Here is a 26,918-nt window from a genome sequence, read left to right as displayed (position 1 = left end):
AAAAGGCAACAATGTTCCTCTCACAGAGAGGGTGACTTTTGTGTACTCAATTGGGGATTTCACACACGAGGTTTTTGTTCATATGAACTTCCTGAATCATTCATGAGTGACTTTATCATTATCATGGACTAAATTACCTGCGGTATGAGGATTTGTTTTTACATTTGTGTGCTCTAGTACATTCATTTTCCAGGATTGAGCCGTGTATTTGTTGGATTATCATCTTACACACTTTGTTGTGTCTACAAGTTTCAACCTATATATATACACGAGTATATCCAATTATTATTACATCTGCTGTGAATCCATTTAGGGAATATTTTATGTGCTCTGACACATTTTAGAGTGTTGAATCTGATATATGCCAGTTTTTTGTTATACCCAATACTGGCTATTGTTTTATAAATATGTGTAATGGTATATTTATATCATTTTTAAATACATATTATTTTATATAATAAATGAATTTTTAATTATTCCAACTAGTGGCTTACAGTTTTTTGCGCTCTCAGTTTTCTTTTTGTTTATGTTGAGAGCGAAAGCCAGACTGAAGAGGATCCAATAGGTTGTTTGCTGTAAGAAAGTGTGTGAGGCGGGTGTAGGCAATTCTCTCGAGGGGCATGGGAGATGGGGGCGGTAATTTACATGGCTAGTTATGTCAATAAAGGGCAAGCCCTAAAATATATATCCACAAATTAATTTCTCATGTTAGTTTTTGTCCATTTTGTCCAAAATTGTGATCCTTCTACACTTCTCCATTGTGTGACAACCTGTCTAGACAACACCTTTGCAGGTATTGTATGTTTATCTATGGGCTTTCAATAGGGTGGTGGGACTAAAGCACAAAATCCGCCAAAGAGTTAAACACATCTGTGCAGTTAGACCCTCTATCGTTTCCAGGCCCTTTGTCTCTGAGCCACCCAGGGGTAGAATGGGTTTGGGGGGCATCTGCCCCCCGGGACGGTCCAATAGTGGGTTACCTTGGGCTGGGTCACTGGGCCATCTGCATTCTTTTCCTTTAAAATGTTCCTAATAGGCTGCTGAGTCTAGTCTTGCCCCAATGGGGGTGTTGGAAGGGGGCCTAACTAATGGTGGGCCAACACCCACACAACTGGCCTGGGAGCGGTGACCGTAGAGCAAGGACCTGGCTGACATATGTTGGCCGCCACCTCGCTGTTTCTATCAGATCTAGGTAGCCGGAATGGGCCATGCCAAAGGAGACTCTAGGGTCGAATACTGCCTGCTATTACCAGCAGTGGGGAATACTACTCCCAGGACCTGTGCAAACCTATGGGAGCATAAGGGACAGATGGATTACCATTCTAGACCCTGCGAGTTCTAGCCCCAAGATGGAGCTAGCCAGGGCCGGATTTACCATTAGCCAACCTAGGCAATTGCCTAGGGCCCAGTGGTTCCCAGAGGGCCCTCCCAGGGCTTGTGGTGAGACCAACCTTTAAAAATGGGCTGCTACTTATGGGCCAGTGCTATATGCTTGCACCCCCGGGCTAAAGTCTTCCAGCCAGCCCCTGAATAGGGGTATATGTTATGCTAAAAAACTATAGTGCTATGGATTTTTTCAGGGAGGGGGCCCCAAACCAGTATCTTGCCTAGGGCCCCATGTGGTCTAAATCTGGCTCTGGAGCTAGCAGCTGGTAATATTACACAGATGTTGTTTGTGTGTTCCTTTATATGCTTGCATACATTTTTACTATATAATGATATTAATATATACTTTTATTTTTCCATCGCTCGGTGTGAGCTACCGCAAGTTGGTACCAAGTCCCTGTGTTCCCTAGTCTCTAATATGGGGTCCAGTTAGGTCAGCTTAGTAAACAGATACAACCCAGGGGAAAACCAGTCGAAGTACAGACTTGGGGTAGTCCTTTCCCAAGGATATTGTCACCAATGGTAAACTGTGCTATCTTACATTTGTTATATGTCAGAACAGATCTCCGTGAATGCTGCAAAGGCTTTGTATGTCACGCTGTAGTGTTTACAATAATGGAAGCTACAGTATGTTTACATCTTGCATTTCCATTATTGTAGTTTAGATCAATACAACATTGGATGTATTTATTCGGGGAAAATAAATTGCATAAATACATTAATGCAATTCCAATAACTATCTGAAAAGAAATGCTTTGCAACCTTTCAGTGCTATTTAGTTTTCTCTTATACACAAGTACTACTGTGTCCTGAGAAATTGATATTGGTTTTCTTAGTGTTAGTGTATGTTTTTGACTCCTCTACTGGGATTCCTGCCATTAACCTGTATATAACTGCCCAGACCACCACTCTATTCTGAATTCTCTGGTCTCTTGCTGGAGACCTATCAGAGTGGGCGGGACTGTGTAATAGACATGCTCACTTCCAATCAGGTGCTACCATTCTTGTTACTAGATCTACCAACCCTTCTTAAAACAAAATGTGGAGGTGTTGTCTATAGCAACCAATCAGATTCTAGCTATCATTTTCTAGAATGTACTAGATAAATGGTGGCTGGAATCTGATTGGTTGGCATGGGCTACACCTCCACTTTTCCTTTTTAGAATGTTTGATAAATCCACCCCTAGTCTCAAAAAGTCTGCATAGGTTCCAGGAAAAGGTGCCTTAAATAGAGTGGGGGATTCTGTACTCGTATATATTAAATTACCAGGATTCTAGGGAGGGAGCAGTAGTGATGGAAAAGTCCCCAGGTAGATACCTCCTTTATCATGTACCCAGTGATCGAAGTGGAAATTTTGAAGTGGTGGCTCATAACTAAAAATTAGCCTGAGGTAAGAAGGAAAACCGACAGCCTTTTAGCCCTTAACTATAACCAAATTAACCAAAAATATAAATTTCTCTTTGCTCCCTTCGGGTTGATGCCCTAGGTGGTTACCCCTCTCGCCCAGCCCTGTGGCATACCACCGTCTACCACCCCACTTCGACCACTGAGTGGGCCAATTGTAAAACACCCAGTGGAGGCAACCCATTGATTCACTAGGAACCAAACCAAGGGTTAGATTTACTAATCATTCTAAAAAGAAAAAGTGGAGGTGTTGCCCTTAGCAACCAATCAGATTCTAACTATCATTTTGTAGCATGTACAATGTAAATGATAGCTGGAATCTGATTGGTTGCTATGGGCATGACCTGCACTTTTCCTTTACAGAAGCGTTAGTAAATCTACCCTTATATGTGCTATATCCCTCAATGATATCACTTTGTAGCGAATTTAGAGACTGGCATTTAGAAATTTTGAACAAAATTGGCTGCAGCCCTGATTCACCCAAACCAACCCCATTTTTGTTGAGGTAACTCTCTTTGCTGGCAGATCACGCCCTCTTTCTATTAGACCACTCCCCTTTCAAGCTCAAAAAAATTGGGGCTGTTCTAGGAAAATTGGGACTTCTCGCAGATATACTATATAAATACATGCTTCCCCCATAAATCACAATTGTATCTAAAATATCTTGTTTTATCCTGTTCCTGAAAATTGTACATTTATATTTGTGAGTGACACAAGTAGCTCTTTTGTATAAGCCACTATAATCTTACATTGTAAAATGTGATAAATCAACAGTAGTTCTCTATGTGATACAGCTTTCTACAACTAGCTCCCACTAGACTGTTTTCTGAGCACGATATCCACTGCAAAGTGATGCTTTCAGGAGTAATTGTTTACATTATGTTGGTTTTAATGTATAATTTTTGCAGTATAGTGAAAATTATATCATCCCATTTTAGGAAACTCACACTGGAAGACCGTCATTTACAGGAGGTAAAAATACATCTCATCAAAACAAACTTATAACATAATTGCTACGTCCAAATCTATACATACAAATTAACACTAAAATTCGGCTGTGTCACAGACCACTAAGTGATTTATTGTAAGTGTCACATACATTCATTTTATATCATATTTATAGACCGTTATGTGGTGTATAGAACGTTAGAAACTATTATGGTCATGCATCCTATTTGAACAGGAACAGGTTCTTAAAAGAGACGTAGCACTGACCAGTTACTGACTTTGAAAACAAAAAATGGTTACCTTAATAAAAGTTGCTGATAGATAACGGTCAATGAGTAATGTAGCCATATATTAAGAAATGTATTATGTCTTCATTTTAATACTAAATGTGTGTCTTTGTGACACATGACTGAGATATTGGGTGTAGCTAGTTTTATGGCTTTTTTAGCAAAGTAAGCTTGACCACAAATGATATTAGCTGAATGGGCAGAATAATTTGCAACTAAACTCCAGTGAATAACTGGAATTGAACAGACAAACGTCCTGTAATATCTATTGAAACTTTTGAATAGAATTATTTGAACTTTGTTAAGAAATATTCTGATGCTGTTTACAGTATATGCCGAATTTGCCTTTTTTTTTATTAAGAAGTTATGTGTTGTGTACAGGGCTGTCATGGGCCCCGATACAGCAGCTTCTTGGGGCCACTTCCATCTCTGCCAAACGGGGTGTGGCCACACCAGTTTGATGGCTCCTCCCAGTACACAGGCAGACCGCTCCGTGGTACTTTGTACTAGCTCTCCCCTCTCGAAGCTCCTGGTCATTTACATACTTAAGGTGGCTGAATTAGCACTTTGCGTGAGGGTCAACAATATTGAAATGAGACCAGGATGTTGGAGATGTTGCCTATAGCAACCAATCAGATTCTAGCTGTCATTTATTTAGTGCATTCTACAAAATAACTAGAATCTGATTGGTTGCTATAGGCAACATCTCCACTTTTTCAAACCCGCAGTTTAGTAAATCTAGCCCCATATGTCTTGCCTTGGCTCTGGTTAATACGATAACAATCAGAAGTTGCTCACTGTGGGCCTCATATAGAGTTGAACGCAATTCCGAAACAGAAGAGTCCTTTTCTCTGAGTGCGTATCGCCATGTTCTGCCTCTCTCCGTGTCTACCAATGTCATACTTGCTGACATTTATGATCTCTCCTCCAGGATGGGAGATCTCGCTGCCGTCCTGAGGGCGTGACGTTACGAAACGACACAATTTTCTGTCTTAAAGCCAGGGATGGGGCCTGTATGATGCAATTCACTGTGAATTGCGTCTCTATGCTCCGCCCCCACCCACTTTACTAAGAAAGTAGGCAGGATGCCGGAGGCTGCAATACTGTCTCGGGAGTCTGGGAGAACTCACAGAAATTCGTGAGTCTCCCGAACATTCCGGGAGATCAGGCAACTATGACCTATGTAGAGTAGGAAGCAGGTGCAGCTGTGCCTCACATGCCAGCCAGGACTGGCGGCACTACAGCAGAAAAACACAGCATAGGGGCCCTCTGCCATAGTAACAACCAGCCCTAGCTCAGTCAGCAAGGGGCTGAAATTTACACAAAAAAGTGTCCCTCCTCTTCAGTGATAGCACTAAGGTTCCTAAGTATTTGAAGAACCACAGGTATCAGCATGCCTTGACACCCAGGCTGACTGGGACCTGTAGTGCACCAGATAAATTGTAAATAAACCACACACTGATTTAAAAAATGAATAAATAAAAGGAAATAAATGCACCTCCACACATCCCTGATTTACCCTCTTTATTTGCTCACCTAGTCATAAGGTTGGCACCAGGACTGGTGGCATCTTTATCTGTTGAAAATCCTAAATAAAGAGAACGTCTAGATGCCGCTAGACTACCTACTGCCGCAAATGAGCTCTTAGTGGCTGTGCAGTTATATTTATGATTGGAGCATTTTCCACTCTGTGACCTTAGAGCATGGGCACATGGGCAGTCGGTTAGACATATAACTGCATAGCCGTTAAGAGCTTGTAAAAAGAAAAAAAAAAGTTTAAACATATATAGAAAATATTTTTAAAAAATAACTATGTTATTATTCCTTTAAAAACAATGCTTTATTTTAATAATAAAGCATTGTGTTCATTGAATATATTCTGCAATCCTTGTTAAATAGACTTAACCATGCTTTGCAAGGCTATCGCTAGAGAAAGCTGTGAAGGGGGGGGGGGTACTGTCCCGATGTTAACCTGTCCCGATGTTAACCTGTCCCGATGTTAACCTGTTGATAGGGAGCAACCCTATCCCTGGAAAAACACCTTTTTTCACCGGGGATAGGGCTTATCTCTGCTTCATGAATAGAACCCTGAGTATTTGTGTACAAATATATGTGTAAAGATATTGCTTATAAAATCGTTTACATGAAATCTTTAAAAATGGATCGGTGCATATATCATACTTACCAACTTTCTTCAGCTCTCTTCCGGGAGCCTGCCATTGGAGGTGGGCGTGAGGGGGGCAGGGTGACAATTGCGCCATTTTGGCCCCGCCGTGATGCGTTTGGGACCTAATTCTGCCCACTTTACTAGAAAGTGGGGCACTTCCTAGTGAAGTGGGCAGAATTCGGGAGATTGCCACACTCACCCGGGAGTCTCTCGCAATATGCGGGAGTCTCCCGGACATTCCAGGAGAGTTGGCAAGTAAGGCATATATCTATATATGCTAGCTTGACTTCGGACCCCCTCTCACATCAGGAGGTCGTTAAAATGTTTATGCTAAACAAAGCAAACCTCCTGCAGCTGTATGAGCAGGTCAGAGATGATTTGGAGGCAATAACATCATGTTCCACTGCAGTGTCTGGAATGCAAAGATTAATGTGTGCTCTCCACTATTTGGCCACAGGCTTATTCTCAGGCACGGCCAGATTATCCAATAGGCTGACTAGGCTGCAGTCTATGGCGGAAGGCTTTTTTGGGGGGGGAGAGGGAGCAACATTTTTGAGGGTGCAACATGGAGAGATATAAACTAAAATTAATTTAAATATAAGATAACAGTTGTTTTACAAAGTAAAAATAAAGCATAAATGAAAAATGTAGTAAGGTTTTAATCTTGACGTATTTCCATAGTAAAGGCTAAAAACAATGAGCCATCCTCGGACAGGTGTTTGAGGATAAGCGAGTAGGAGAGACAAGGATGGAGACAGGCGCAGACAGGACAGCCCCCTTCACATCTTCACCCTCAGTCGCATGCCTATGTTCTACTATAGACTTCTGATTTTAATGACATAAGTGTTGTGGCAGCTATCCTGGCTAGGCCATGGCATGTCCTGCATCACTCAGCCCTCTATGATAAGATTCATTGCATCCAGATTTAAGGCTAGATTTACTAAACTGCGGGTTTTAAAAAGTGCAGGTCTTGCCTATAGCGACCAATCAGATTCTAGCTGTCATTTATTTAGTACATTCTACAAGTTGAAAGCTGGAGTCTGATTGGTTGCTATAGGCAACATCTAGGGACATTTTAAAGAAAAAACATGCAGGTAGACCAGTGACCCAGCCCAAGGTAGCCCACTATGGTACCAGCCCGGGGTGACAGATGCTCCCAGCCCCTGGTTCTAGGCATGTGCTGGTTTCAGAGTGGTAATTAAGCTGCCCAGTATCTATATATCAAAGCAGCCAGTAATTCCTCTGCATGTAAAACACACAATGGATTTGCACCCCTTGAAGCAGACTATACAGAATATAATAGTGACATCATAAACTGTAACATAAGGAAATCCCTACTGATAAGTCACCAGTGGGTGTGGACATCCTGATGAGCAACTACAAGTCCCAGCATGCCTTGCCAGCTTTGGCATTTAACAACAGCTGGAGAGCCCCGCAGCGCCCTCTGGCGGTATCTCGGTTGTGATTGGCTGTGAGCGTACCAGATGACAACGTCCCGGCCTCTGATTGGCTGCGCTGCGGTTCCGGGCACCCACACGTGCTGCGGTCCAAGATGGCGGCGCAGTGGCCGGAGATAGAGCGGGCGGAGCGGGAGAAGCGGCGGGAACTGGTGCTGCAGGCAGTGGACGAGCGGCTCCGGCTGTGCGAGGGGCAGCTCCCGGCCGCGCTCCTCTCCCTCACCCTCCTCAACCACCTGGAGGTGAGCGGCTGCTCGGAGCTGCGGGAGGTGCCGGCCGGGCTGGGGGTCCTCGGCCACCTGCAGAGCCTCATCCTGTGCAGGAACCGGCTGCGGAGCCTCCCCCCGAGCCTGGGCCAGCTGCGGGGCCTGCGGGTGCTGGACGTGTCCGGCAACGAGCTGGAGGAGCTGCCGGCCGAGCTGTGTCAGCTGCCCGAGCTCTGCACCCTCAACGTCAGCTGGAACCGGCTGCGGGAGCTGCCCCCGGGGCTGCAGCGCTGCACCAAGCTGGCCGGGCTCAACCTGTCCCGGAACACGGTCACCGCCTTCCCCGCCGGGCTCCTGGGCCCCCAGCTCCCCCTGCTGGCCTCCATCTCCGCCGCCGACAACCTCATCCGGGAGCTGGAGGGCGGCATCGGGCTCCTGTCGGGGCTCAAGGTACCGAGTTGTCGGCTCCTCTTTGTTCAATAAAACCTTGTTATCCAGTGGGGCCCCTGACTGCACATTGGGGGGCACCTGACATAATATCCAACTGTAGCCCAGTCCAGCCAAGTATTATACATCAAATATTGCAAAGTAAACATATGAGCCATTATTACCATTTATATAAGTATCTGTTTTGTTTTAATCTCAAAATATATAATATTTTCATCTGTGGAAATGAGGGGATTGTCCCTTTTACATGAAACCCATATATCTATCTCTATATAAGGCCCAAGAGTATTTTGGTTTGGCCGATATCAGTGGTGACACACTAATGGCCCATACTTGCACACCCTGTCTCAATTAGTTTATCAGAGGTGTTTGGGTAACCTTTGGTGTTGCTTGTTATATGGGCTCCACTTGATGCTGCCCACCTGTCATTTTGGTTATCGCTGTGTTCTCATCATCTCTGTTTCACTTGGTCCTGGCTCTTTCTCCCACTGTAAGCCCTCTCTCTGATCCCTTGGACACCCCTCTTCCCCTTATCTCTGTCTACCTGCACTCAAGGTAACCAAATTCTCCCTGGAATGACAGATGGGCGGAGCCACTGGTGCCCATATAAGGAACAAGTACCCCTGTAGCTCTCCACCTGATGGTAAAACTACAAGCCTAAGCCTGGAGATGACAGCTGAGGATGCTTAAGCGTTACGATAACGATTCAGTTCTCTAAACTAGTAAAAATGTCTCGTGTCGACATTGCCACCTTATTTATTTTTATTATAACAATCATTATAGCACAGTGGTAACTCCATAGACATCCTTTACAGGACCAGTGTGTATTCCTGCCAAATGTTTTTACCTAAATATTGATGGTAGCAGCTACGGTAACCGTTATATTTTCCTAAACAAAAATCCTGTATAATTTCTGTTCTACCACCTAATTGCTGAAGGCTGGTGTTTATTACACTCTGGACCACATCAAGCTAAAATCACAGTTCTGTAATAAAGATGTAATTTTTGTTTAAGATAATTTGTTATATAGAATCCAACCTAGATCGGAAATAATGTTACTTAAGAAAATATTTTTATTTCCATATACCCTTATAAGAATGTATTGAGATATTTTGATCATATAAAGGAACTATTCAATGAATTGTTGATTCAGTAATATAGAAATATTTTTATTCATAGTCATGTTTTCTTGCAAAGATTTCGAACAATACTTTGACAGCCATTCCCTCTTTGAAGGCTGAAGATTCCCCCTAGTGAAAGGGGGGTGGTCTGCAGTTTTTTCATTTCAATATGTTAGCAGGTTTGAAATTGTCAATAAAAAGCTGGACCTTTAAAATGTAACTGAGGCCGCAATAAACCTCTGATATAACCCAGAAAACAATTAACCTTTCTTCCTCCTTGTACCAGAGCTTGGACCTCTCCAATAACCAGCTCACCGAGATCCCCTACGAGCTTGCCGAGTGCACCAAGCTGAAGGAAATCAACTTCAAAGGCAACAAACTGAAAGATAAACGACTGGAGAAGATGGTTAACGGCTGTCAGACTAAATCCATCCTGGAGTATCTGAGGGATGGGGGCCGGGGGGCCGGGAAAGGGAAAACGAAGACTGAGACCGCGGTCAGAGAGGACGTTAAGGATAAGAAGAAGAAAAAGAAGCAGAGGAAGGACAGCGATGGAGACGTGGAGGACGTCAATAAGATGATGCTGAGAATCCTGCACATATCGGAGAACCCGGCTGCGCTCACGGTCAATGTGACGGCGAGCATTAAAGACGTACGGCCGTACATTGTGTGCTGTGTGGTCAGAGGGATGAACCTGAGGCCCGGTAATGCCCTGAAACGGTTCCTCACTGCACAGGTGATTCCTAGAATAAGACTCTAACCCTGTAAATAGTTTCATTTTCTTTAAACTTTATCACTCTTTAACATTGTTTTTTTTTTTGTCATATTGCTTATTCAGTCAACCTAAACAGAAATATTATCCATAGACTTCAAAGGACTTGAGAGAGCCCTACAAATGCATATAGTTTTTAAAATAAATCATTTAAAGGGCTCTTTTTGCTTACGCACAGTGGAGGTAGCCATTGAATGTAACAGCGGCTGAACCTGGATTTTAAAGGTGACAGCTGTGGACACAGGGACAGATTTAATACTGGAACAGGTTAGTTAAATACTGAAGTTACTTCAGGTATAGGTGGAGCATAATCGTTCAGGCTTTGGCAAATTTCCCCAAATGTAACACCCTTAAAAAATGTTTGGTCTTTAAGACGGGATCATGCTTTGCAGTTCTCAGCATGTAATTACCCTAAATATCATCATTAATCAGATTCCCAGCTGGTAAATAAAAAAAGTTACAGGTCTATGACGTGTTGCTGTCAAGCTGCCCCCTGTACTGAAGCCCTATGCAACGCTTGCCACCGTAATTACACAGCATGTTATAATGCTGCTCCTGGGATGCTATAATCGGCAGCAGCAGCTATTTATATAGCGCCACTAATTCCGCAGCGCTGTACAGAGAACTCGCTCACATCAGTCCCTGAATACACGTTTCCTGCTTTTACCATCAAATGTTATGCAGCACAATGTCCACTGGATGGCAGCACCTTAATATGTCACATCTTCAGAATGGGAATTTCTGAAAATTCTCTTGTCTGAAATCTCACAATTAAGATACGTGTAAATGTTGTTTTTCCCTCCCTTTCTTTGTCTGATTAAACAATAGTTTTTCAAAGAATAGAGTAAAATGCCTTCATAATAACTGCAGAGACAAGGACTGATAAAAGCTAATCTGTTTTACTGCACATAGCCCATCCATGACTTGCAGTGATGTTGTGCACCTGTGACGTCCACACAGCAGAGGGCGCTGTTTTGTCATCTGAACCAATAAGCATCCGAGAACGCAGCATGTTGATTGACAAGGAACCGGAGCCTCATGAATGTGGCTCAGTGATGTCTCTCTGGGTTTTTCTGAGTGTGCCGATAGGCTGCAGTCTTAGGACTATTGGTTTAGCTGAGAAGGCGCTCTGCCTCCATTGTGTAATTACTTTAATTAAAACAGTTATATAACATTTACACCAAGGACGTATTCTCTTCTGATTGTACAGTGAAAAGAGACACTTTCTTATTATTACCTTGTTTTATATGTGAATTAATACAATATAACATCATTTTAGACCAAACTCCATGATGATCTCTGTGATAAAAGGACATTAGCGACTATTGCTACACATGACCTGCAGCTGGTGAAAGGACCCCTGTTATATGACGCCAGGCCCCCCAAAGACTGCAAGGTGAGCTTACATTCATGTATGGTTTGTTGTATTGTCAGCTCCACAATAGCTTGATAGTCTAGGCCTGTATTAAAGCCTATACTATTGTGCAAAGACTCACTTTATTTTTTGTTAACCAAATATTTTTTGATTATTTTTTTTTTGCAACACTACTTCCTTTCTGTTTTTTTCAATCTTGTCTTTGATATGGTGCAGTACCAATGTTTTCCACCAGGAGGTAAAAACCACTTGTAGCCAATGAGGACAGTAGAATATTGAAAGAAACAGAGAACACTTAAGTTCGTCTGACTCCTGCATGTGGAAGGAACTAAGTCGACAATCAGAGTAAATAGTAATCGCACAGAATAATAATTCGAGGCTCTTAGACTTGTGCAGGAAGATCATAAAAAAAAAATATCGCAAAAAGTGGAGTGGCCGTTCACGGCCCTACAGGATGATCAAAGCAGCTCATAAGAAATCTTATATCGATGGCTGTTAAGAAAGGTGGACAACCCCAATTTATGTGTTTGCTATTTTAATATTAGAAATTAGAAAAATAATTGAATTTAGAAATGGAATAGAAATTGTGACTCTGTGCCTTGTCCGTGGTAAGAAGCAGGCTTATGTATGTTCTGCTTTTCAGCTGCTGTTTGATACCTGTAACACCAAACCAATTAAACGCTTCCCAGGCTGCTTTGTCACATGCAGGATATTGTTACAGAGTTCACACGTTTAATATACAGCTATAGTGGTGTAAACCAGGAATCTTAGGAGAATAGGCCAGATGAATAAAATTGCTTTAAGACGTGACTTGTGCATTTAATGTGGTTTGATCTTTGTCAGCGCAGAATCTAACGCGTATAGGAATTATATAGTAGGACCCGGTGCCTGGTGCAGAGGCAGAATCTTGCAGGAGATGCAGTTACAGATCCTCCTCCTGTGTTCAGCTAGTGAGATGAGCTTACTCTGACCTGTCAATCATTCAGCCTTGATAGAGCCCAACAATACATCGCTCTTTCTACTCACATTTGGAGCGTGTGTTGTGGAGTCCCCACTATAGTTAGTTTTGTATTTGGAAAATGTGCCTGGTGTAGAAAATAGTAGAAGAAGATTAGAACACTACTAATTCCTAAGATTCTAAGACATTGCTCCTATTATAACAGGCACTATGTGAGCACTACAGTCTAAATGTGATTGTGAAGTATTACACTGTCCCCACCCGGCTGCTTCTTAATCCCACCCGGCTGGGGAGAAGACTGAACTTGCAATTGGTTATAAATAGATCTCCATTGATCTCCAGAATGCTGATTATCTGATCTGTTTAACTTATGTCAGTAAGTATTAGTGGTTCTCATATAATGTCCATATACAGGAAATACAAATGAAGGGTTTGGAACTATTGTTCTTGCATCTCTCTCCCTCTGATATATATTCTGAGATGTGATGGGCTAGGTCCTCTATTGATCTAACCATGTTGGGCACGTGCAGGACACAGTGTTTGAATGTGGTTCTGCTCTCTGCATGGATCTTAAGCTCGCTGGTCATGCAGAACCTGAAATTACTAGTTTGCGCAATGCTTAATGATTTCAGGCTAATCCTGCATTGTGTGATCCTAATCCTCAGGGCTGCTGGTCAATATGTAACAAGTACAGTCACAACACTGTAGTCGTTTCCCTGGCTTACCTCTCGTCGTCGTGAGCACGTAGTCTGGTTTAAAGGGACTGTGACGCTTTATTATCTTGTTTTTCCCTTTGTATTTGTGTAGCCATTAGTCATACAGGTGTTTTATAGCCAGGTATGACTCCATTTAAATGTGTTCTGCTGGTTGTCGCTCTTATGTACACGTCGATCCTCCATTTAAAGTTTTGTGTTCTGGTTTACAGATTATACCATTGAATCGCAAAGAAATAAATGCGAAGGAGCTGGTGCGACAGCTGCAATTTGAGGCGGAGGAGCAAAGGAAGCAGAAAAAGCGTCAGAACGTGTCTGGACTTCACAAGTGAGTAGCTGCCTGTGAGCGGGGGTCAGAGCTTCTCTCTGATTGGCTGCCTGGGACAGTGTTTTGGTGCAATGCATCCTGGGTCCTATAGGTTGTCAGTATCTGTAGAGCCATAGTTATCCTTCATTGCTACAAAATTCGGTTTTTGTGCAATTTATTTATTCCTTGGAAATTAGACAGGTCCAAAGAGTAGACCAAAGGGGGCAACGGGTGGAGGGCTGGGAGGTTAGTAACTGCAGAAGTCCTAGCGAAGGGACCACTATAGTCTTTACTAGGTAGCTCAAGGAGGGATTTTAAAGAAAAGTTTGCATGCGGTCATCTGTTAAAGAACAACAGTTACCAACACGTGTATCAAAAATAGTTTTATATCAAATGAAATACAAGTTTAACTTTGCGATTAAAACTTTCACTGTATGGATTAAATTATATTAATTAGATTTAGCGTTTTCTCTCATATCGCCAATGATTGCAATGTTGCTCACGGGAGAACTTTTAGTCACCGACTAAACCTCTTCATGAACAGCGCCACCTGTTGGTTGTAGATTTATAAAAATAAAACCTAAAGAGGATGAGCATTCAGTGGAAACTGAATACGAATTAGATACAAATTGCAAAAACCCATTGTGAATGACTTAATTATGCCCTATATTAAAATCTTTTTTATTTTTCTCATTTGTACCTTGGAAAGTGTAGCCGAGAGATAACAATAGAAACACGATGTATGTTGTGTTCTTCAGATGTGTTGTGTGATTTATATGGTTTGTATGTTACTTATATCTATTTACCTTACTAAAGTGGGTGATGGTGTGTGATCTATATACAGAGAGCAAAAGCCTGTAACAGAAGTGTTTTGCTTTGTTAATTTCTTTTGTTCCTTTGAATTGCTTCTCGCACAGCAGTCTAGGGTTATCCATGCAAGTGTATTGTGGTATTGGTTTTCACAGGTATACGATAGCCGCTAGCGAGCAGAGCTGATCTGCCGCCCAAGGCAAGACTCCCAGTCACCCTCAGTTATGTAGAAACGTTATTTTTCTTTGTTTAATTCCTATTGGATCTTGTTACAAATATTGTTTACAAATCTGGAAAAACAGACCTGTGAAACATCAGACTATCAATACATTCAACACCGTATTAAGCACTGTTACCTAGTAGAATGCAAGCTGTTGTTTTGCTTGGTCTTCCATGTTACTTAAGGTTTTTAGCACTTAGCGTAGGACATCCTGTAGGTAGAACAGGAATCCTGTTGTGTAGAGGAAACATCTGTATGAACATCAGAGATGAGTCACTAATATCTTCAGTTTTGGCAAGTTCCTGAAACTTTCTCTATAAATATTTGTGAATGTTCGGTAACTCTTCTATATAAAGAGAAACTCACAGCTGGTGGTGTGTGTATATGTATGTATGTGTACACGCGAATGCATTTTTTCCAAAGGCACCAAATGTAGACAATGCCTATAGTGAGACTGTATAGCTATAAGCCCACCCATAATGTCTGCCTCTGGCTTTTTCTACAAATTCCCCTTTTTGTTTAATGGGTTATAATCACTATATAAAAACAACTCCAGGTAAATAACATATTCCCTCTCCCTCCCCTTTTTCCAGCGAGTAGTTACTGCAGATCAGGAGTTTCTGGCTCCCACCGCACCAGAAAGTTGTTTGTCCGTGTATGCGCCATTAGCGCTGTTAAAGCGCGCGGCCTGCAGTGACTGGGATAGCCGTGGCTGCAGTGACGACTATTCACGTACGCTCGTGCATTTTCTAATTTCTCCAGGCCTTCGCGCCGGGAAAATGGTTACTGGCTGAAGAGCTCCCAATCCGCAGTTGTCCCTCTCAGAGCACCCACAGAGCTGGCTGCTGTGGTCAGTGCGCAGGATTGGACAGCGAAAGATTTAATCATGGAAATAATGGCGCAGCCTGCCATGATACTTTCTTGAGGTAACCTGTAGTGGAAGCAGATTGGTCACGCAGGTCCACAACACCTCACGTCATCCGTGTGTGCTCTACGGGGCAGGAGCCACTTGAGAGAACTATTTTCTGTCGGGGAAGTGCAGTAATTGACCGACATGCTCTTGTGAGGGCACCTGAGAGACAAAAGATGGCTGGGCTGGGTTGTAAATAGCGCAGATGTTTCCCGCGGTCTGTTACATAATCACCGAGTGTTTTGATATAACCTTATCCGTCGCTGTTACCAGGGACTACGTCCCTAACACAGAACATCACTGAGAGCCACCTTTCATCAGGGCTTACCCAGCACACAGGGACAATGTAATAGTTATTGCGTGCCAGGGCGTGTCCTCACACCTGTGTGTCACACATTATATATAACGTTACACAAAGACAGCAGATCATATAACGGAGAACAGCTGCTGGCTGCACATATTGTCACTGTGATTCCTCAGACGGAGTGTGAGCGAGAGGCTTCATGAGGGAGGGATCCATTCACAGCCGTGGGGGGTACAGAACAGTAACAGCGATTCAGGTGTGACACGCCAGTTCTTGGTAAGCAAAGCATTAAAAGCACATTACAGTGGTGTAAGTTACCCATAAGAGATTACAGAAGAAACCAAGGAACACAATGTATGGTTTCTGCTCAGGGAATACGCGGAAACAGCACAGCTCCAGGTAGAATTATATTTTAATTAGTCTGTCTCCCTAACTAGTAAAGCCAGGGGTTCCCCAGCCCAGGAAAGCCCCCTTCCCCCTTTTCAAGGTACTTCACCAAACACACCTCATTTGTTCATTCAAACGGTCTCCGGCACCCTGGTTCCCGGTAAGTTGATGGGCAGTATTCTTGGGAATATTGGTTCAGTCCACAAAATGGCTTCCTCTACTGTGTGGCGACAAGTGCACTTAAAATGGGTATGTTAAAGGTGTAAAAGTTCCCATAGCACTGGGATTGTGAGTTATATTCCCGACCATGACCTTATCTGTGAGGAGTTTGTATGTTCTCCCCGTGTTTGTGTGGGTTTCCTCCGGGTGCTCCGGTTTCCTCCCACACTCTAAAACATACTGGTAGGTTAATTGGCTGCTATTAAATTCACCCTAGTCTGTGTTTTTCTGTGTATGTTAGAGAATTTACAATGTAAGCTTCAGTGGGGCAGGGACTGATGTGAATGGCAAATATTCTCTGTACAGCGCTGCGGCATTGGTGGCGCTATATGAATAAATGATGATGAAAGCTGACATGCATTTTGCCACTGTTAGAATGTCAAAACTGTTCTTTTCTTTTGCTTGGTAGTTGCTTACTACACACTCCCATATTTCCGTGAAGGACAGTCCTCCAAAACCACAGGCTTAAACTTCTATGTTGGCAGCAGCATACCCGTTTTATGGAGACAGTTTGTCACTATGTCCTGTGGTAATAATACACATTGTGTTTTTAGCACCAACGGCAGTAATTTAATATGTCACTTACCATTGGTCTCCTTTTGTGATCCTTTATATTGATGATATTCTTTTATAACTCTGTTCTATAGATACCTTCATTTATTGGATGGCAACGAGAATTATCCATTCTTAGTAGATGTGGAGAATACCGTTATATCCTTCCCACCAATCACAAACAGTGACAAGACCAAGGTATGTTTATTGTTTTGGCTATAATATAAGCTTTAGACCTTTTGTAAATTCTATATTGTATGTATGGTTTTTATTCTACAGCTGCCTCCTTCCCTTGAGGAATTGGTGTTGCTTCTCGGTTATGACGATCTCTCGTCGTGCTCTCAGCCACTGAGTTCCCCTTATTTAGTGTTTGAGTCAGTGCAGTCAAAACACTAAGATGATTTAAGTGACACAAGTTGTTTTGGTATATGGGTACTCCAGTATTGAGCCCCGCTTTTCTTTTAAAAAAAAAAAAAAAAATTATTCACCTAATTCATCTTAATGGAAAAATATCCACATGGGTTAAAATCCAAATTTTGTTTTAATTTTTTATTTTATTGTGAGAACTGTCCAATGTAAAAGATCCTCCCTGCTACTACTTGTTTGATTAAAAAATCTCTGTGTGTATGTTGGGGAATGTAGACTGTAAGCTCCAATGGGGCAGGGACTGATGTGAGTGAGTTCTCTGTACAGCGCTGCGGAATCAGTGGCGCTATATAAATAAATGGTGATGATTATGATGAATGCTGTTGATAGGGTCGAAGTCAGGGCTCTGTGCAGGACAGTCAAGTTCTTCCACACCAATCTAAGGAAACCATTTTTTTTGACGGACCTCTCTTGTTCTCCCAAACTGTTGCCACAAAGTTGGAAGCACCCCATTCTCTAGAATGCTGTAGCATTCAGATTTCCCATCATTGGAACTAAGGGTCTCAGGCCAAACCAGGATAAACAACCTCGGATCCTTATAGCTCCCCCACCAAACTTTACAGTTGTTCAGGAGGCATTCTCCTGGCATCCAGCAAATCCATATTCCTTTGTCAGATGGTGAAGCACGTTTCGTTGTTTGTCCACTCCAGAGAACGCGTTTCCACTGCTCCAGAGACCAATGATGGTGCGATTTACACCACTCTGTTCAACGTTTGGCATTGCGCATGTGTGCGACCGCTCGGCCATGAAAACCCAATCCTTGGCTCTCCCGACGACCAGTTCTTACGCTGATGTGCTTGCAGTAAAACTCAATAGTGAGGACAGACAATATTTACGCGTTTCAGCCCTCAGGGGTCTCGTTCTGTGAGCTCGTGTAGTCTACCACTTCACGGCTGAGCTGTTGTGGCTCCTTGACGTTTCCTCTTCATAATGATGACGCAGTTCACCGGGGCAGCTCTGGTAGGACATTATGAAAAGGTGACATCCTATGATTGCTACACTGAGCTCTATTCTACTGCTAATGTTTGGCTATGGAGATACCCTGGCTGTATGCTTCATGTACTTGTTAGCAATGTGTGTGGCTGAAACGGCCAAACACACTAACTAGAAGGGGTGTCCATGTACTTTTGGCCATGTAGGGTACATTTAATAATATTGTACTTGTTGCTGATAAGCTATAAAGGCAATGAGGATGCTTTGCTCTGTTTGTCGGCTGTTTTAGTTACTATTAGACTATATATCCTGCTCTTTGTTCTGGTTCCTCGAAATATTCCGCTAACCGTTCCCCCTACAAGCTGTTAGTTTAACGGCTGAGTCGGCTGTTTCTGACCATCAACTGTGAATTGCAGCTTGTACGGGCCCAGAGAGCCAGATCCCAGCTACAACTAATCTGGATCTATCGGATATTGATCAGGTTGGACAGTATATAAATTTGGATGATGACTGTATCTGAGTGTTTGCACTAATGGTGCCCTGTGGGATCTGGCTCAGCACGCTCAGATCTCTTGGGGTTTTGGCCACAGGTACATATATAGCCAAATCTGACAAAGATCCAATCAGTGGGCACCGAGTCAGCCTGTAATTGTCACATGTGTTCTATGTTTTCTCAGATCCGTAAATCCACCCGGGATCTATTGGTTGAAGTGACAAGCTCCAGCAGCTTGCAGGTCTGCAAAGATGTCATGGACGCTCTGATTGCGGTAAGTGCTGGTGTCAGTACTTCAGATACTCTCCATTCTGGTTGTTTTGTGAGTTTCTCTTGATCAGCGTCGGTCTCAGACCTCCGACATTTGTCGTTTTCCTAATACGGACAGGATTTACCTATCTTGCTGCAGGTGGATCCCTCGAATATCTGTGCAATGGCCAAATCCATTCATTGTTTCATCTCTTAGACTCCAAAGTATTTTCTGACCGCACGGCAGCCCCAGCTTACGGACTTTAAATGTTAACATTATAATTGTGTTTACTTCATGTCTGTCTAGTATAGGCTATCCAGAGATTAAAGTGGATACTGAACGGGACACTTAAGAGGTAGATTTATCAACCCATCCAAAAAAGCAGAAGCTGAGGTGTTACCCATAGCAACCAATCAGATTCTAGCTATCATTATTTGGAATGTACTAGATAAATGATGGTTTGAATGGTTGCTATGGGCAACTCCTCCACTGTTCCTCACTAGAATGTTTATTAAATCTCCCCGTATGTGTTAGTTGTGCAGATTCCTAGTGATATCACCTGTATTGGACAATGTCTGTGACCTATATATCCCTGGCTGAGATGAGTATGTTATTTATCATACTGTGATCCAGGATCATGTCACCCCCGGCTCTCCATCCAAACTAGGACACATTGAAAGTGATCCGCTTAATAATGACGTCAGAGAATAAATAAATAAATGGTGGTGATGATGATGAGAGAAGGTTTCACTTTCAGGCCCTGTCACTTGCACAGAGCTGTTTCCATTTCACAGCGCGTTACGTTTAGGACACGGATCCTATTTATAGATGCGGTGTCTTTCTATGGAAAGAGTGTGTAATTTCATCTCTCCTGATATATGTGGAAAACCTTGTGGATCAGTAACTCTCAGGTGAGAGGGGCTCTGTTATTGTACAGACGTAGCTGGGGAAGGATGACGGCTGCGTTACAGTGAATAATAACTAGGGTCTGATTCATTTAGGATCTTAACTTGAGAAACTTCTTATTTCAGTCTCCTGGACAAAACCATGTTACAATGCAAGGGGTGCAAATTAGTATTATGTTCTGCACATAAGTTAAATATTGACTGTTTTTTCATGTAACACACAAATACTTGATAGCTTATTTGTACACTGACATTTAAAGTTGATATTTGTGTGCTACATGAAAAAACAGTCAGTATTTAACTTATGTGCAGAACATAATACTAATTTGCACCCCTTGCATTGTAACATGGTTTTGTCCAGGAGACTGAAATAAGAAGCTTCTCAAGTTAAGATCCTAAATGAATCGGGCCCGTGGTTTATAAGCCCCATTAGCCTGTCAGTTTAGAAAATGTAAGCAAACGGGGTGACCGGGACAGTAGTAGATATATTATGAGGTGGGGAAATGATCATTTGGGTTTATCTAACTCCATGTCCACTCCCTCTCCATGTTTTTTACGACGATGCTGATTTAGTCATCCACTGTAACGTGAACACAACCTGACTGACTGAACTCTCCAACTTGCTGTTTTTCAATCACACGTGTCTCCTCTTTCCACAGAAAATGGCTGAGCTAAATAAGTTCACCCTGGAGAACAAAGAGGAAGAAATCGCAGAGCCTGAAGAAGACGACGCACCTCAGCAGCCAGCAGCCAATCAGAATCCAGATACCGAGGGCAGCGGCCAGCTGGTGTTGGAACAAGTCCGGGTGGCCGAGGTCGGCGGGAGCCTCAAAGTTTTATACCCTTCAAAAACTGACCTGAACCTAAGTTCGTCTTTCGTAGTTATGCGCTAGCACGAAAACTTCTCTTATTTTCCGTACACAGACTGTTGGCGCTCACAAATGACGAGTCACACTAACAAATCCTTCATGGAACATGTTTAATTTATTTTTATTAACGTTTTCTGCCGCTTTTTTGCTAGTGTACATATGTGCTATGGATGTTAACATATTTGTACTCATTATGCAGGTTTTTTGGCCATAATAAATTGGCGATTTGAGAAGTGTCAACGTTTCTGTTCATCCCTCATTTACCTAAATTAATTTAAATACCAACTATATGGCCTGGAACGGCCGGTTGTCGAGAACATTCCATCATAAGTCCTCGCGCTGTAATACAGTCGTAGGTTACACAAAACTTTTGCTTATTGTAGTAAGTTTTGTGGTAAATTAAGGAACATCTCTCACCGGGAATAGTCCTATTGTGATTCAACACAATAAAATATATATAATATAAATTTCTATTCAATAGGTGTTTAGTTTTTAAATTATTACAATATGACTTTTTCCGCATCTATTTCTTGCTGTCTTTTATGGTCTACAATGCTGTTGTCTTCAAAAGACAAATGCAAAAGTTAGGTTCCTGCTAGTTGTGTCAAGACAAAGATGGCGTCTGCCACTGTAGAACAGGAGTGGAGTAACTGCACATTTTATTACCCGTTTTTACGTCCTCTAGACAAATCCACGTCTGATGTTTTAAAACAGGGGTAGGCAACCTGCGGCTCTCCAGGTGTTGTGAAACTACAAATCCCAGCATGCTTTGCCAGTATATAACCAGCAGATTGGTGGCAAGGCATGCTGGGATTTGTAGTTTCACAACACCTGGAGAGCCACAGGTTGCCTACCCCTGTTTTAAAATCACCACAGTAACGTTACGTGTGGATGACTCGACCAGCGTAAGCTGCGTTGCCCGTACATGGTGGAAGCAGCCATTTTGTCAACTGAGCCAAAATGTCACCGCTGTAATTTTTGTGTGTGGGTGAACATCTAGGGTAACTTGTCAGCCATAGTCTACACACGGTGGGTGTACTGAGCCAGTATTCAGCCTATCGATTCACTAGGAACCAGCGTGTCTTGAATGAGTCCCCTCATGTCTGTGGTACCGAGGGTCTGTAGTGAATGGATAAGGCTGCATTCTCGCGAGTGTTGGTCAGCCACACAAAATGGCCGCCTCCACTGTGTGTGCACTTTAGCGGAACAAGCAGGAAGGCAGTTACCATTACTATACTATACCCTGTGTTACAAGCTGCAGTGTGACCTGAAGCGTAACGCTGGTCTCTGCAGATTTCCTGGTGTCACAACGGACTGGACGTTCAGCTGTTAGTTACTGGCATCGGATTGTGCAATACTGGCAGATCCTGAGCCGTACAGAGGACGGGCTGAGCTGTGGAGAGCACAGATTACAAGATAACTGTGGGTTTGGCAGCAGAGAATGTTTTGTCTAGAATACATAAAGTTCATGAGCTGTATGTGATCACTGGGAGAGAGATTTATGCTGCATTGTCTAGGGGCTGTTTGTAGCTTTATATTTTAGATAAGTCCTGAATTGTTCTCCAAAGGATGAGGTTTTAGATTCACCACTTAAAATAGAAATTAAAATAATTAACGAACATGTGAAACTAAAAGTATGGAGTTGTGGATGGTGGGCTCAGGACCGTATTGGTGAGGGGCGCATTTTTTGGATGATAGCTGCAGACAGCTTCCTTAGCTCTCCCTATGTAGGTGCCAAGCAGGGGCGAGAGTGCAGAACCTGCAGCGCATTCAGCCAGTCGCACTGGTTGCAAGGCATGTTGGGAAAGGTCACATGTTTTAGTAAGAGCAGTCTACAGAACACAGGTTTATATACACTGCTCCCAGCTTCTGGTATTGGACAATAACAAGTAACTGATATGCCTGCAATATACACAATGTGCTCTGCACGTGGCCAGGTAAGTGATAAAACAGGTTTTTACCACACTCAGGATGTCTTTAAAACTTCTATTTTACCAAGTTTCTGGCATTTTTCCATTAATGCTTTTAAATAATTCCATCATGTAGGGGGAAATTAGTATTGCACGTGCGTTCAATCACAGGCCGGGTACTTCAGTCTGCTTCAGTTTTCTTGTGTTGGCATATTAAAATATATATTTAATTTTATGTGCCTTATGTAGCAAAAAATGAGAAAAAGTACAACTTTTGTAGGCAAATACAGTAAGGGCAGTGTCTGCCAGATCTTCCCTGAACATTAATATTAGATCTTTTGCAGAAGATCCAGGTGACACGGAATCTACTTGTCTTAGCGGCAGAGGTGATATGTTTTCTCCAGAACGATTACTGGGACTTCTCATTGGGAATTGGTGACATCATTAGTGAGGCTCGGTACGCTGGCTTAATTTCTCTGTTCCTGCCCCATAAGGCAGATCAGGTTCTAAAGATATGTTCTAGGGGCAAGTGCGGTTTGTGTGATGAAGCGATCCGCGTTCACTCTGGAGTGTCCAGAACGTTGCGGGAGAGTAGGTAAGTAAGAATGGGGCAATAAAACTGTCAATCCCAAGATATACAGCCACGAGCCTGACGCAGATCTACTGTGGTTACAGGCGGACAATGAGAGAAACGTGTTTGCCTATGACATAATTATATTTGCTTTTATTGTATACAGAAAAGTACCACCTGCTTGGAGAAAATTAATGGACTATCTTAGTCACTAACAAAACCTCCATAAAACTGTCTGCATGAAATATGCACTGTGATACTCTGGGCAATGTTCTGCTGGGAAAACTTGGGTCCTGGCGTTCATGTGGATGTTACTTGTACCACCTACCTAAACATTGTTGTAGACCAAGTACACCCCTTCATGGCAGCGGTATTCCCTGATGGCAGTGGCCTCTTTCAGCAGGATAATTCCCCCTGCCACACTGCAAACATTGCTCAGGAATGGTTTGAGGAACATGACAAATAGTTCAAGGTGTTGACTTGGTCTCCAAATTCCCCTGATCTCCATCCGATCAAGCATCTGTGGGATGTGCTAGAAACACAAGTCGGAGCCACGGAGGCCCCACCTCACAACCTACAGGACGTAAAGGATCTGCTGCTAACGTCTTGGTGCCAGATACCACAGGACACCTTCAGAGGTCTTGTGAGGTCCATGCATCGACGGGTCAGAGCCGTTTTGGCGGCACAAGGGGGACCTACACAGTATTAGGCAGGTTTTATTGTTGCTGATCGGTGAATACACACATATAAACTCCTTTCACACGATTATTAGTTTTAGTTGTTTTTATTTATTTTGTGTTTAGTTTCACTTTAAAGACATTGCTCCAGTTTGATATGGGCATAGACTCACTTTTACTCTGCTTTAATCCTCTAGGCTTGAGTCATTTCTTGGCTGAGTTATGACAACAAATCAGCCGAGGCTCGGAGATGTTGGAATAGGAAAGGTTGATGCTTATTAAATACACTTATACACATAATAAACTACAAACAGTCTTTACTAATCTCTTTACAATTGCACTAAACCAGGGCCTAGGTTTCCCGAAAATATTGTGCTGTCTTCGTGTTGTTTTGTTTAGTTGTGGATGAAACTATAAATACACCTGGTTTATGGTTATGCCTACGACACTATAGGTTCAAACCACAAACAAATATGTTCTAGTAATTGGAAAATAAAGCAGAACCGTCTTGTTTCCAGAAGATACAAATACATATTCTATAAATAGAAGACTACTGTAGAATGAATGGGCCTTATCCATTATATCAGTAACTTGATTAATTACATTGGAACAATTGATCACTAGTCTGTCTTGAAGAGATTAATTTTGCGATTATTATTAGCCTGATTCAAGAGATTCAAAAACCTGGGTGTCTGTTGGAATCTGCAGTCTGGAAAATGCACTGAACAGAGAGGGGTGAGTAAATGTTTAACTGTTGGGGCCCCAATGAAAAGTACCACACAATTTTTCGACTTTGGATGGAGAGGGATTTTGAGAAAAGTAATAATTTGCATAGGCAAACCGAGGGGGAGGGGGGGTCCTAGTGCCTGGAAACCCCCTCCAAGTCTGGGGCACTGTATAATTGAGGTGGCTGGACCCTGCTCCCGCTTCACATGGCTCTGCTCGATAAGGGAGAGCTGTGTGCACCTAACAGTAGTGCACGCAGCATTGCCCATGTATATTATGGGGATAGGAAGAGTTGGAGAGCAGCCAAGTACTGTCTAAAATTATAGCCACGCCCCCATGCATGCTGGTCACGCCCACTGGCGGCATGGTGTGGAAACCCCCTCTACAAATCCTGCGTTTGCCCCTGATTTGGTTGGAGATATCCCAGAAGACAGAACTACAGCACCTACAATCTTTCCAATAAATCACTTTTTATGTAAGTAAACATTTTTAAAGCAAACAAAACTGCACTTATTGGTGGACTTCTTTTTTAGGCACTGTCCTTGTAAACAGAAATTAATCTGATCCTTCCCGTTGCAATATCGTCAGCAATTTTAGCCACTTGGCCCAACCCAACAACGTGTGGCTACAAAACTAGCCCAATGATCAATTGTAATCCTATAGGGGAACTTCAGACTTTACTAACAAGTCCCATTAACGCTAGAAGAGATCTGGCTGATGGGCACATTCACCAAATGATGGATCTCTTCCAAATTGGCTTTCTCTATGGCTAAATGGCACACTAGTCCTGTTTGGGTGAATGACTAGCATAAGTCTGGTATATTACTTGAGTGTCTACTTTACGTCGTTAGAGACCTGCAGGTTACGGCATGGGTGGCCCCTGTGTGCCCTGTGGCCCTTGGAACTCCTCAGCAACAGAAGAGACATGTTGTCTGCATCTTGTCTAGTTTCTTATTATATCTCTTTTTAGACATAGAATTTGACGGCAGATAAGAACCGCTTGGTCCATCTAGTCTGCCCATTTTTTAATCTATGGTAACCTCAAACCTTATTTGATTCTTAGCTCCTTGTAAGGATACCCTTATGTCTATCCCAATCATGGTTAAATTGCTCTACTGTATTAGCCTCAACCACCTCTGATGGGAGGCTATTCCACTTATCCACTACCCTTTCTGTGAAGTAGTTTTTCCTCAAATTTCCTCTGAACCTACTTCCCCCCAGTGTCAGTGCATGTCCTTGTGTTCTAATACTTCTCTTCCTCCCACTGTCAGGACATGTCCTCGTGTTCTAATACTTCTCTTCCCCCCCAGTGTCAGTACATGTCCTCGTGTTCTAATACTTCTCTTCCCCCCCAGTGTCAGTACATGTCCTCGTGTTCTAATACTTCTCTTCCCCCCAGTGTCAGTGCATGTCCTCGTGTTCTAATACTTCTCTTCCCCCCAGTGTCAGTACATGTCCTCGTGTTCTAATACTTCTCTTCCCCCCCAGTGTCAGTACATGTCCTCGTGTTCTAATACTTCTCTTCCCTCCAGTGTCAGTACATGTCCTCGTGTTCTAATACTTCTCTTCCCCCCCAGTGTCAGTACATGTCCTCGTGTTCTAATACTTCTCTTCCCTCCAGTGTCAGTACATGTCCTCGTGTTCTAATACTTCTCTTCCCCCCAGTGTCAGTACATGTCCTCGTGTGCTAATACTTCTCTTCCCCCCAGTGTCAGTACATGTCCTCGTGTTCTAATACTTCTCTTCCCCCCAGTGTCAGTACATGTCCTCGTGTTCTAATACTTCTCTTCCCCCCAGTGTCAGTACATGTCCTCGTGTGCTAATACTTCTCTTCCCCCCAGTGTCAGTACATGTCCTCGTGTTCTAATACTTCTCTTCCCCCCAGTGTCAGTACATGTCCTCGTGTGCTAATACTTCTCTTCCCCCCAGTGTCAGTGCATGTCCTCGTGTTCTAATACTTCTCTTCCCCCCAGTGTCAGTGCATGTCCTCGTGTTCTAATACTTCTCTTCCCCCCAGTGTCAGTACATGTCCTCGTGTTCTAATACTTCTCTTCCCCCCAGTGTCAGTACATGTCCTCGTGTTCTAATACTTCTCTTCCCTCCAGTGTCAGTACATGTCCTCGTGTTCTAATACTTCTCTTCCCCCCCAGTGTCAGTACATGTCCTCGTGTTCTAATACTTCTCTTCCCCCCAGTGTCAGTACATGT

The 26,918-nt window shown here is 42.9% G+C and overlaps 1 protein-coding gene across 1 annotated transcript; it reads left to right on the top strand.

The window, feature by feature from the left end:
* Positions 1-7,711: 7,711 nt before the first annotated feature.
* Positions 7,712-21,063, top strand: LRRC47 (leucine rich repeat containing 47). The gene is made up of 7 exons (XM_075189986.1): positions 7,712-8,306; positions 9,711-10,160; positions 11,476-11,592; positions 13,455-13,570; positions 17,047-17,149; positions 18,988-19,077; positions 20,618-21,063. The coding sequence occupies exons 1-7, from the start codon at positions 7,746-7,748 to the stop codon at positions 20,849-20,851; spliced, it is 1,671 nt and encodes a 556-aa protein (XP_075046087.1). The 5' UTR covers positions 7,712-7,745; the 3' UTR covers positions 20,852-21,063.
* The last annotated feature ends 5,855 nt before the right edge of the window (positions 21,064-26,918 follow it).

The sequence above is a fragment of the Mixophyes fleayi genome, chromosome 11 (assembly GCF_038048845.1).
Source record: "Mixophyes fleayi isolate aMixFle1 chromosome 11, aMixFle1.hap1, whole genome shotgun sequence".
In the NCBI taxonomy this organism is placed as follows: Eukaryota; Metazoa; Chordata; class Amphibia; order Anura; family Limnodynastidae; genus Mixophyes; species Mixophyes fleayi.
This window is presented reverse-complemented; position numbering and strand designations above follow the sequence as displayed.

Excerpts from the sequence above, each read along its gene's own strand:
- LRRC47 (XM_075189986.1), top strand. The coding sequence starts at position 7,746 with ATGGCGGCGCAGTGGCCGGAGATAGAGCGGGCGGAGCGGGAGAAGCGG. Across the intron at positions 8,307-9,710 it reads GGCTCCTGTCGGGGCTCAAG|AGCTTGGACCTCTCCAATAA; the intron begins GTACCGAGTTGT and ends TCCTTGTACCAG. Across the intron at positions 10,161-11,475 it reads AACGGTTCCTCACTGCACAG|ACCAAACTCCATGATGATCT; the intron begins GTGATTCCTAGA and ends ACATCATTTTAG.